Source organism: Nicotiana tomentosiformis, chromosome 6, assembly GCF_000390325.3.
Source record: "Nicotiana tomentosiformis chromosome 6, ASM39032v3, whole genome shotgun sequence".
Taxonomy (NCBI): Eukaryota; Viridiplantae; Streptophyta; class Magnoliopsida; order Solanales; family Solanaceae; genus Nicotiana; species Nicotiana tomentosiformis.
In genome coordinates, this window is record NC_090817.1 from 149,258,050 (window position 1) to 149,270,612 (window position 12,563).

Sequence of the window (12,563 nt, forward strand, 5' to 3'; positions counted from 1 at the left end):
ACTTGTCTCTGATCTTGTGTTCGACCTTCTTGGTGAACTTTACCCTTGTCTGTTTGCCAAACACACAATGCTCACAAAAATTCAAAAGTTGATTTTTGTACCCATTCAGCAAATTCTACTCACTCAACAAAGACAATCCCTTATAACTTATATGACCAAGTCGCAAGTTCCATAACTGAGACTAATTCAGATCACTTTTCCCATATGCTACAACAGCTTCCCCTTCAACTACACTGGCTTGAAGATGATACAATTTAGAATGCAGTTTGCCCTTCATGAGTACCATGGAGCCTTTACAAACTTTAAGTATTCCATTCTCGGAGTGAAACCCTTGATCATTCAAAGTCGAAAGAGAAATAATATTTCTCTTTATCCGAAGAACATGCCAATACTCAATGTTTCTGATAATTCCATTAAGCATTCTCAATCTAATGTTACCAATCCCCTCTACTGGTAATGGATTATCATCTCTCATGTAAATTGTCCCATTCATTTGCTTGTAAGTTGCAAACCAATTCCTGTGTGGATACATGTGGAAAGTAGCACCAGAATCAAGAACCCAAGAATTCTGCTCATGACTAGAACTCACAGTACAGACTTCCCCTACATAGTCACTGTCATCATAATTATTTCTAGTGTTAACAATCTTTGTCGAATTATCTATTTTCTGCTTTCCTCTTTTCTCCTTCATCTTAGGACAGTCTCTCTTGTAGTGACCTTGCTCCCCGCACTCATAACAATTTTGCTTCCTTGCTTTAGACTTTGATCTGGCGGTTGACTTTTCCTGTTAAAATCCTTTTGTTGTGTTCTTTCTCTAATCACAAGGAACTTGCCCTCAATTTTGTTGTCTGGAAAGATCTTTTTCAACTCTTTAGATTTTAGTGCATTACTAATATCTTTCAGTGAAATGCTGTCTTTCTCATATAGCAGCGTATCGGTAAAAGTATCATAAGACGGTGGTAAAGAACATAACACAATCGAGGCCTGATCCTCACTCTCAATTTTGATATCCACATTTTTCAAGTCCATTATAATTGAATTAAACTCATCAAGGTGAGTTTTAACAGGTGTACCTTCATTTATACAGAGATTGTATAACCTATTTTTCAAGCAGAGGCGGTTTGTTAGCGATTTCTTATAATACAGATCTTCCAGCTTCTTCCATGTTGTTGCTGCAGAAGTTTCTCCAGCAATTTTTCGAAAAACGCTATCTGTAACGCTCATGAAAATCTCACTCAAAGCCCTCTCCTTCAGGTTTGCCTTCTTTGTCTTTGTCATCTCTTCAGGAAAATCCTCATTAATTGTCATTCATAACCCTTGTAACACCGGAACGATATAATCCTAATTTTTCATAGACTGAAACTAGAACCCCCGTCAAATTTTTCCACTTCGTACTTTGTTGAAGATGATGAAGACATCTTAACCCTAGATTATATGTAAAAATCCGACTCTTGCTCTGATACTAATTATTGCAGAAGAACGTGAGTTAACTAGCACACAATCACACACAAAGCAAATAGAGAAGAAAAATCAACACAAGGATTTAACGAGGTTCGGCTAAGCCTAATCCTCGGGGCAGAAGCAGAGAGCGTTTTTCCACTATTAATGAGAAGAAAAACACAATACAATCTATAAAATCTCCAACTATAACCCCTATATATAGATCCCAAATAGTCTCAAACCTATAAGAGAAAGGAATTTCACAAGGACTATAGGTTTTTCCTTCCCAAATCTATTAGGACAATGGATTTTCCTAAACCTATAGGGATTATGAGTTTCCTAAAATACAAGGAAATAATTCAAGCCACAAAATAACATAATTGAATATGAATGTCGTGGTTTAGAGTTACTATTTTCTGTGTCTAAGTTAATATAGCTAATCAATTACAATCGATCACATGATTTATGGAAATAATCAACCACCAATTTTATTCCAGTCGCAGAATTTTACGCAAGCGATATATATTGTTCTATAGCCATAATTTGACTTATAAGTGAATTTGGGTCTGGATTACGTGATGGTTTTGTAACAGCTCAACCCATTAGTAATATTGTCCGCTTTGAGCCTAGGCCCGCACGGCTTAAAAACGTGTCACTAGAGTCTAAGGCCTATCTACTTATATACCCAGCATCTCTCCCGTGTTTGGTAGATGTAGGATTCGCCTAGGGTGTCATGTCACATACACCCCCTTAGGGACTCAGCGTCCTCGCTAAGGTTTGCCCCACCACCGTTCAAGGTTGCAGGTGGAGTGACTCTGTTACCATATGTAACGGCCTAGTCCACTAGTGATATTGTCCAATTTGGGCCTAGGCCCGCACGGCTTTAAAACGCGTCACTAGAGTCTAAGGTCTGTCTACTTATATACCCAACATTCCTCTCGTGTTTTGTCGATGTGGGATTCGCCGTCGATGTGGAATTCACTTAGGGTGTCACAGGTTTTAAGATTCTTGTACCAATTATAGATTTTTCCTGTGGATGTAGTATATGTACATAACGGGAAAAATTATATAGACACAGGATATTTTTTCTTATGAATCAGTGTCGGAAGACACAATTTAATTTATTAAAAATTGTCTCCAACACTGCGCGCTTAAGTACTGATCACAATGTAATTGTTCTTCATAGACAGAACCAAGTTGTTATTCTTAACAATGATTCATGTGTGATGTACTACAGAAAAAGATTATAAAAATATAGCTGGCGATGGGCTAAGGCAAGTGGATTCGGTTTAGTGGCAGATAAAATAGAAAGAAACGACTGACCTTGCGTCGGGAACTAATGAGGGAAAAGCTCAAGGACATGAAGACAAGGCAGAAATGTCTACAACTAGTGATCAAATATATAACGCCTTAACTGAAAGTACACCCTAAGAATACAGAAAGTTTTCCAGTAAAGAAGATGTATAAAATGAACTGGCTATAGAATACTCATGCCTTGTTACGTTCCTCTTGTCTTTGTATAGCAATTCATACATATATTTCGCCTGCGTATAATAGAATACATATAAGAAATCTTATGATGAATGCTTTGTTTATTAGTCCGTTCTTCGATCACCACTTGACAACTCTTTAATTCATATGAAATGTATAATTGGACTAATAAGTGTTGTGTAAAATGCATGCACGTCGATCATCATAAGCCAGCCGCGGGCGTGCATGCAAAAAAAGTCCACGTACGTATAGCCTTATTTATTCTTGACCTTGTTTCTTCTTTTTTTTCCGTTGCATTTATGTTAAATACTTAATTGAATTGGCCGCTCATTGAGTCAATGTTTTGACGCCTCATCTGTTGGTAAAACTGAAGGATGAACTCCTCGGCCTTGGCATCGATCATGTCGTCAGCGCCAATAGCATCGAAGACCTGGTCAGGATCCTCTTCTTCCTCCTCATCATCGAGTTCTTGGAGATTGTTTGCGGAAGCATACTGGCTCATGGTGCCAGAGGAAGTTGAGGCCTCCAGTGCTTGGAGATCGTTTGATGAAGCGTACTGGCTCATGCTGTCGGTAATTGATGGTGCAGCAGCAGCAGCAGGCACATCCAGTGCTTGGAGATCGTTTGCCGAAGCGTACTGGCTCATGGTTCCACTACACGACAAAGCTGAAGGTGATGATGTGGTGGCACAGTAATCGTATGCCGCCGTCTGGGACGGCGTACGACTATTATTGTTGTCCTGGAGATGCAGAGGCCGCATGGACCCCACCAGCTTCTTCCAATCTCCCTTGGTGGATGATACAACTACCTGAGCTGCTTTCTGCTTTCCTTTTGTACGATGGCGCAACACGAACATTGCAGCTTTGAACAAGCCAAATACACCTGGCTTCTTCTTCTTCTTCCTCGTTACGTCATCGGTAAGCCTCTCTCCGTTATTAATGACGCCGTTAGGCTGCAGGGGTTGTTCGACGACATCATTGCGGGTGTCAATATTGTAATTGGAAATTATAGACGATTGGGCTCTGCTGTTGTCTTTGTCAGTTGCTGTGATGGTGAATACGCCTTCCGTCATTCTTTGGAAGAGCTTTTTCCTGATCGTGAGGGTTAATAACGGCGACAACACAATTACCTCCCCTGCAAAATGCAGGTGGAGTTATGGAAAAAGATTTTGGGTGCAATTACAACTGTTCTTATGCTATATATAGGAGAGCCAAAAGGAACCTAGCTAGAATTTCTATGTTGATCCTGGCGTTACTGTCTTGTTGGACAGTTTTACCATTCAATTTAAGCTTGCAAGTACCGAAATGACCGTGCATGCACATTTGTCATAAAAACAACCACAATAATTATGGAGGGAAAATGTACGGCTCTATTCTTTAGATTTTGTAGCTTAAAATTTTCATTCAAAATTAGATCATGCATTTATTCAAAATAACTAAATCGACCAGTAATTGCTTAATTAGGGCAAAACGGTCAAAGGGGTGGATGAGTTTGTGTGGCTGCAGAGGAAAGAGACAACCAACGGCGTCCATTTTCTACAATAGCGGAGCTTTCTCCTCGCCACCGCACAACAATGAATGGTTTTCTTTCTCTGCTACTATTCTTGAAGGCTTTGGATTGTTTAACTTTTTCTTAATTCTACTACTACATAAGAGAATCGAGGAAAGGAAAGAGGAAACATGAGTAGTGTGAGTTCACCCACCACGTATTGTGTGAGAGACTTGTACCAATATCAGTAAGCTATAGGCCCTGTTTATACCTTGGATATATGGCCAAATTTAAACATCGCAAAAATTAAGTCCCACCTTGAGACATAGGTCAATTTCCCTTTAGTTATACTAATTCTTTTGAGCTTTTAGCACAGGCAGCAGCCATATACAACTTAGTCACCGCATTATGTTCAAATTGTCTCCTCGGAGGACAAATATTAGAGGACCTAAAGTGGATCATGCCACAAGGCTGTTTCCTGCATCCCACTCGGCTCTTCTAGTTAAGCAACATAAGTTTCATGTTTTCTTAAAATACGCATTAGATAATTCAACAGGATAGCACATCTGAAAGAAAGTTTGGACGACTCCTATGAAGTATAAGCTGAGACCCATAGTTTTCACCAAATAGAAAAAAGTTTAAGCTGCTAAATTGTGGGCTGTGGCTATTATAATTTGGCAGTCAATTGAAATGGGAAATATCACTGCAAAGTTTTTGATATGTGCAACAGGCCAAGAATCTAATGTCATTTTCATTCTTATTTTTCCCTTTTTAAATGAGGTCTAATTCCAAACTCAACATGATACCATTTCTCAGTATATACTACTCAATAACAAAGTTGTCTCGTAGGTCAAACTAGACCAAACAAGATGAAAGGTAAAGAAGAGTTCAACGGAACAAAAATATGAGAGATATCGTGCAGGAATACATTGCTTGCACACAGGGGCGGCTCAACGAAGTTGGTGACCTAAAGCCAAATTGTAATAAGAGGCATATTTCACAAAATTCATGTAACAGCGAGACACAAAAGATCTCCTATTCTAATCAATGGGTCAATTAAACATTAGAAAGTAGCTAAATCAAAGAAACAAAGCTTGAAATTGGAAAGCGAAATCTCAAAGTCATGTGAAAGAAGGAGGAAAAATTAGAACGGAAGAGGAAAATAAATATACTACTAACAAGACGGAGATTTATCGCTCTTTACTCACTCATTTGTGCATTCTTAACCAAATATTAAAATTTGGACTCTTAAGAGTAATCGCATAAGATATATACTAATACATAATAGGGATCTTTACATAAATAACCGGTCATATTCACTATTTACTCTTTCTAGTCATATACATAGATTATACATTGATTATATACAATTATTCATATATAATACATCAATTATGCATATGTTATACCTTCATCGGCTATTTTTGATTTAAGTAGTTGGGTGGACGGCTATTTAAGTTAATTTTTCTACATAATAAAATAGTATAATATTTTTGGGGCCCTCTAGAATTTGGGGCCCAAGGCAATGGCTTGAGTAGCCTTACCCTCCAGCCGGCCCTACTTGCACACAAGTGTCAAAACAACAGCACCACTCCAAATAAGAAATAATCGATGAACTGAAGAAAAATTCTCTCTCATCAATTATTTGCTATCCGTACAAAATAATTTTTATTCACCAACGGTAACTAAATGCTCTCTTACGGGCGAGTGGTGCTCACGCATCTCCTCATGGAGACGACCGCTAGCACCCTTCCAGCGCGTCCGACTAAGAACTTGAAACCCACAGCTGCGAAAACAACAACTGATGAAGGAATTCCGACCTCGTCCAAATATGTTGCTGCTCTGAAAGCTCCGGCAATATCGAGCCCTAGCTCGAATCGTTATGGAAATCTAGAAGTTAAAGCGATATACTCTACCCACAATGGAATGCCTGCAGTTATCTTCAAAACTAGGGACTACTACAGAGTTATGGCTGAAGAGTGTAGGCTTACAATTGTGGGTAAGTTTCTAAGAACACGACCTCAAATTGAGAAATTAAGATCCAAATTTGCTGAGAAAATCACTGTCAAAGGAAATGTCAAGATTGGGGTGTATGATTTTCGTACTGTATTTCTTGATTTTACCAATGAAGATGATTTCAAAAACGTATGGTATAGGCGCTCCATCGAAATTGAAGGTCAACTGATGTGGCTTGAAAAATGGTCTCCGGATTTTAAGCCGGAGGAGGATTCACCCGTAGTTCCAGTTTGGGTACTCCTACCTGAATTACCATTTCATTGCCACACTTGGCATTATGTTAAGCAGATTGTTAGCCCTACAGGAAATCCTCTATCTATGGATTTGGCCACTGATCATAGGACTCAACCTAGTATGGCAAAGGTTAGAGTGGAAGTTGATCTAACTAAGCCTAAGTTAAACTCTGTGTGGGTGGGCCAAGAGGATGAATCTAACCCCTTGAAAGGATTTACCCAGAAGCTCGAGTATGAGAAAGTCCCCAAGTACTGCAGGCATTGCAAACTACTTGGACACTCTATTCTTCAGTGCAGGAAAGCTGAAAATAAAATAGAAGGAGAAGGAAACAGCAAAGGGAAAAATATAGCTGATGACAAAGACACCAACACCAGCCATTCTGCAGAGAATAAGATAATGCAACATGAGTCTATAAATAATATTGAAAAAGAATATCAAGAAAATGAGGAAAAAGAGCAGACTTTAGCAGATATGATTCAGAGCATTAAAACTAAATGTGGACAAAATAAAGCAAAAGAGGTGAAAGGTAATCCAGCAGTTGTCTCCAAATACCAAAAGAAAAAGAAAAAGAAAAAGAAGGTCAAGAAGATGCCAAAAAAGAAGAGCAATGTACTATTTAAACTTGTCGTATCTCAAGGAAGTAACAGGAAAAGGAAAAAGAAGGCCTACAAATTAAGTCAACATGACATGGAGAATTCTATGGTTAAGGAAACTCAACAGAAAAAGTTGATTCCATCATGTGAAGAAGAGGTGGAGAAGAACAGTGGGAAGGCTAAGGAAGATAATGGTAACAACAATGAAGAAAAAGAGATTAATCCCAACAATATGAATATGGATAATATTAGCAATGAAGGAGAACATGATTCACAAAAGCAGGATGCGAAAAGACAAGGAAGTTCTGATAGTGCAACAACTAAAATAAAAAACCAGGAAGGTATTCATTTAGTTGACGAGCTCAATTACTACAAGGATTTAGAGACAACTAAAGAGGATTCAGAGATGGGCAAAAGAACAACACCTACTAACGAAAATGATACTAAATCTAGAACTATCAGTGATAATAGAGTTGAAGATTCTTCTCAATTACAAGATGAGGTTGATAATGATAAAGATGCGGAATCCGTACAAGTCAGAGGAAGAAGTGAACACAGGAAAAATGGAGGAAGAAGAAGGAAAACAAGAGACAGAACTGTTCCTACCAAAAAAGGAAAGGAACACAAGCAGATCACCTCACCCTCTAATATCCATGATTAATACAATCTTTTGGAACATTAGAGGAGTGAGATCTAAAAAAGCTATCCACAGACTCCGAAATATTATCAATATAAACAAAGTGGTCTTTGCTACTGTTTTAGAACCACTTGTTGATAAGAAATAAATTGATGGTTATAAGAAATTCTTAGGTTTCCAACATTGCATAGCTAATACCAATGGTAAGATCTGGTGCTTCTAGAAGTATTTAGATCAAGTTGTGATTATTGCTAACGATGATCAGCAGATCTCCATTAATTTCAAACAATGTGATGATGACATAGGTACATGTATAATTTCAATTTATACTAAATGTACTGCCTTAGAAAGGAAGCTCCTGTGGGACAGTGTTGAAGACATTTCCAATCTAGTCAATGGTCCATGGTGCATTGGAGGTGACTTTAATATTATAATGGACCCTGAGAAAAAGTTGGGAGGTAGGCCTCACAGAGCTAGTAGAAGCCTTGACTTTATTAGCACCATAGAAGCTTGTGGTTTAACAAATATTGGTTATATTGGACCAAGATTCACTTGGAGTAACAATAGAAGTCCTAGCAAGAGAATATGGAAGAGGCTTGATAGGATTCTTGTAAATGATCAATGGTCCCAGAATCTCCAATATAATATTGTTAAGCATTTGGTCAAGACTGGTTCTGACCACAGACCTTTGTTGATGAAGAGCCACAATGATCAACACTCTAGCATCAAGTATTTCAGATTTTTAAACTTCTGGACAAATCAAGAGGGTTTCCTTGAGATAGTTCAAGAAACATGGAATATGCAGGTTGAAGGTAATGCTATGTGGAAATTACAGTGTAAGTTGAAGGCCCTGAGCAAGAAACTTAGCAACTGGTCCAGAAATATTATTGGTGATGTGAACGAAAAAGTTAACAGCTGGGAAGCCAAGGTCCATATACTCGAAGAGTTAGACATCATAAACAACAATGAACAAGGGATGGAAGAACTTAATAAAGGCCATGCCGAATATATTAGGTGGTTGAGTATGCAAGAATCCCTTCTTAGGCAGAAAGCCCAAATCAAATGGTTTCAAGAAGGTGATTATAATAGTAAGTACTTCCATAGTGTTCTCAGGGACAGAAGAAAGAAGTTACAACTATATAGAATCAAGAACCACAGAGGAAGATGGATCCAGGGAGAAGACAAAATAGCTAGAGCTGCCATTAGGCACTTTGAGAAATTGTTTAATTTGAAACAACCTACCTGTAATAGTAGACTATTGGACTGCATTCCATCGATCGTGAAATATGAGGATAATGTGGCTCTTACTAGATTGCCCGATGAAAAAGAAATCAAAGATATTATTTTTAGTATGAGTTCAGATAGCTCTGCTGGCCCTGATGGCTATAATGAGAAGTTCTTCCAATGTTGCTGGGAGATTATTGAGCAGGACATAATAGAGTTTATTTTTGAATTCTTTAGGGGAAATAGGCTCACTAAGTTCTACACTCATATTTGCCTCGCCTTGATCCTTAAAGTAGAATCACCCTCTACATTCTCTGACCTGAGGCCTATTAGCTTTAGCAATTTTACCAACAAGATTATATCTAAGATTATTTCTAGAAGGCTTAACCCTCTTCTTTCTAATCTCTTTTCCTTTAATCAAAGTGGTTTTGTTACAGGAAGGCTAATTACTGAGAATGTCATGATGGCTCAGGCAATTATACATGTTATATCCAAACCTAACACTAGAGGGAACATAGTAATGAAGTTAGATATGGCCAAGGCATATGATAGAATGTCTTGGTCATTTATAACTTTCGTACTTAATAGGTTTGGTTTCGCTCAGAGCTGGATTGAAATCATAGAGAGACTGATCTCTGAAGTGTGGTATTCCATCATTATAAATGGCTCAAGAAAGGGATTCCTCACTTCCTCCCAAGGGCTTAAACAGGGAGATCCTCTTTCCCCTTCTCTGTTTATTTAGCAGCTGAAGTGTTATCCAGATCTTTGAATAAATTACACACTAATAAGAACTTTATTCCTTTTTCTATGAGTTGCAGGGGACCTCAGGTTAATCATCTGGCATATGCAGATGACATAGTCATTTTTAGCAGTGGTAATACTAAGTCAGTAAATCTCATCATGAAGCAGATCAAGAATTATGAAAAAGCCTCGGGTCAAAAGGTCAATGATAATAAGAGCTTCTTCTTAACCAGTCCAAAGACCAGCGCTTTCAGAATCAATAGGCTGAGATGTTGTACTGGATTTATGGAGAAGAGCTTTCCATTTACATATCTGGGTTGCCCTTTATATATATGGAGGAAGAGAATCAGTTATTTTGATGGTATGATCGCTAAGGTTGTCAAAAAACTTAATGGCCGGCAGGGTAAAATGTTGTCTCATGGGGGGAGAATGGTTCTAATTAAGAGTGTTCTGCAGTCTCTTCCTGTTTATAGCCTTTCTGCAGTTTGCCCTCCAAAGAGCACTCTGAATCTTCTCGAGAAGTACTTTGCCAGATACTTTTGGGGTTCTTCCCGAGACAAGAACAAATACCATTGGAGCTCATGAAAAAATTTATGTTTCCCAAAGAATGAAGGTGGAATTGGCATAAGAAGCATGGAGGATATCTCTAACACCTTAGCAATAAAAAGATGGTGGAGGTTCAGAACCCAACTATCTCTCCTGGCAGAATTCCTCAACGCTAAGTATTGTTCTAGGAGTCATCCCGTATCTAGAGCCGTTAATAGTAAAGATTCCCAGATTTGGAAGAATATGCTTCAAGCGAGAGACAAAGCTGAGTGTAGAATTCTATGGAAGATCAATGCTGGAGATATTAACTTTTGGTGGGATAGCTGGACAGATAATGGAGCATTAGCGAAGCTGGTACCTCAAGCTCCTGGGAATTCCAAAAGTACTGTCAGTGATTTTCTTATTGATGGAAGATGGAACATGGACAAGATTAGAGAAGCAATCCCAGAACACCTGGCTCAACAGATCATGCATATTGAAATTGGAGAACCTGATCAACAAGACTATGCAATATGGAAAGACACTGAAGATGGGAAATACTCAACCAAGTCGGCATGGTCGACAGTTAGACATAGCAAGCAAAAGAATCTGGAGTTGAATAAAGTGTGGCACAAATCCATTCTATTTAAAATCTCATTCCTGGTATGGAGACTTTACTTGAGAAAGTTACCATTCGATGAAGTTATTGCAAATTTTGGGAATCACATGGTATCCAGATGCTTTTGCTGTCAAAGAACACAATGTGATTCCATCCAACATACCTTTATAGAGGGCGAGGCTGCCTGTCATGTATGGAAATATTTTGGAGGGCCTTTTGGTACCACCCATCATAATAATTGGGATATTAGAAGAGTGCTCAAACAGTGGTGGGATATAAAGCCTAAGAATGAAGTACACAGGCTAGTTCTTCAAGCTATGCCAGTGATTATTAGTTAGAAAATATGGAGGAACTGGACTTCTTGCAAATTTGGTGATAAAAAAAGATTTGTTAGAGTTAAAATGGAACAACAGATCGTTTGGATTATTAAAGCTACTCTACAAACTACCTTTCCAAAAATTGAACTTCCTGGAACTTGGATCCCTATCTGTGACATGGTGGAGAGGTTGAAGCCAGTAGTGATTTGGAGGCAAGTAAATTGGATTAAACCTTTACCAGATATGGTAAAGGTCAATACTGATGGAAGTTATGTTATGGAAACTGGCAGAGCTGGTATAGGAGGTGTGGTCAGAAATGATAATGGAGAACTAATCATGGCCTTCTCAGTCCCTGTTCAATCCAAAAGCAACAATCTAGCAGAGGTTGTTGCAGCTAAACATGGAGGAGAATGGTGCATACAGAATGGGTTCAATAGATTCAACCTGAAGATGGACTCTTTGATCATCACTAATATGCTCCTTAATATGGATACTAGTAACCTTAAGCTCAGGAAACTTATCAGAGACACTTATAAGATCATTCAAGAAGCAGAGTTGATAATTTCACATTGTTACAGAAAAGCAAATCAAGTGGCAGACTTTCTTGCTAAGATGGCTTCCTCAAGTGGAAGTAGTACCTTCTATCACTCTTTTCAACAACTTCCGAAAGAGGTGAAAGGAATTTTTCAACTTGACAAATGGCAGTTACCTAACATAAGAAGAAGATATGACAAAGCCAATTTTTTTGTTAGTTGAATTATACTTGGGAGATATGGAAGTGTTCTTGTATAGAGAAGTCTCTTCCATATTATCTTTTGAAAACTTAAAAAAAAAGGTCATGAAGGTTACAAGAAAAAAAAAAAAACTGGTATTTATCAATGGTATGTATCTCCACTGATGTGGAAACAGCTTGCCGGATAAGATCTGCCTAAGAGTTGTAAGGTGTAAAAAAAAAAAAAAAAAAAAAAAAAAAAACAGCACCACTCCAAATGATATGCAGAAGAATCGTTTCCCCTCTTTTTATCCCCAGCTCTAGATAGCTCCCATCCCTTTTATTCGCCTAAGACGAAAGGATTTTAACTAGAAAGCGGCCATGAAGGCGACAGTCAGTAATCAACTAGGCCAGCATGTCATATTTTGCTTATTTGCACTTCTTCCATTTCAATAAAAGGGCAGAAGTTCTAGAGTTCATCTATATCCAAGACAAAAAGTTCGCTCACGCAACTAAAACAACAATA

The 12,563-nt window shown here is 38.2% G+C and overlaps 1 protein-coding gene across 1 annotated transcript; it reads right to left on the reverse strand.

Moving 5' to 3' along the window:
• Window positions 1–2,818: 2,818 nt before the first annotated feature.
• LOC104089519 (uncharacterized) lies at window positions 2,819–4,115 on the reverse strand. The gene has a single exon (XM_009594443.4). It carries the CDS (start codon window positions 4,001–4,003, stop codon window positions 3,242–3,244), a length of 762 nt encoding a protein of 253 aa, XP_009592738.1. The 5' UTR covers window positions 4,004–4,115; the 3' UTR covers window positions 2,819–3,241.
• Window positions 4,116–12,563: the final 8,448 nt, after the last annotated feature.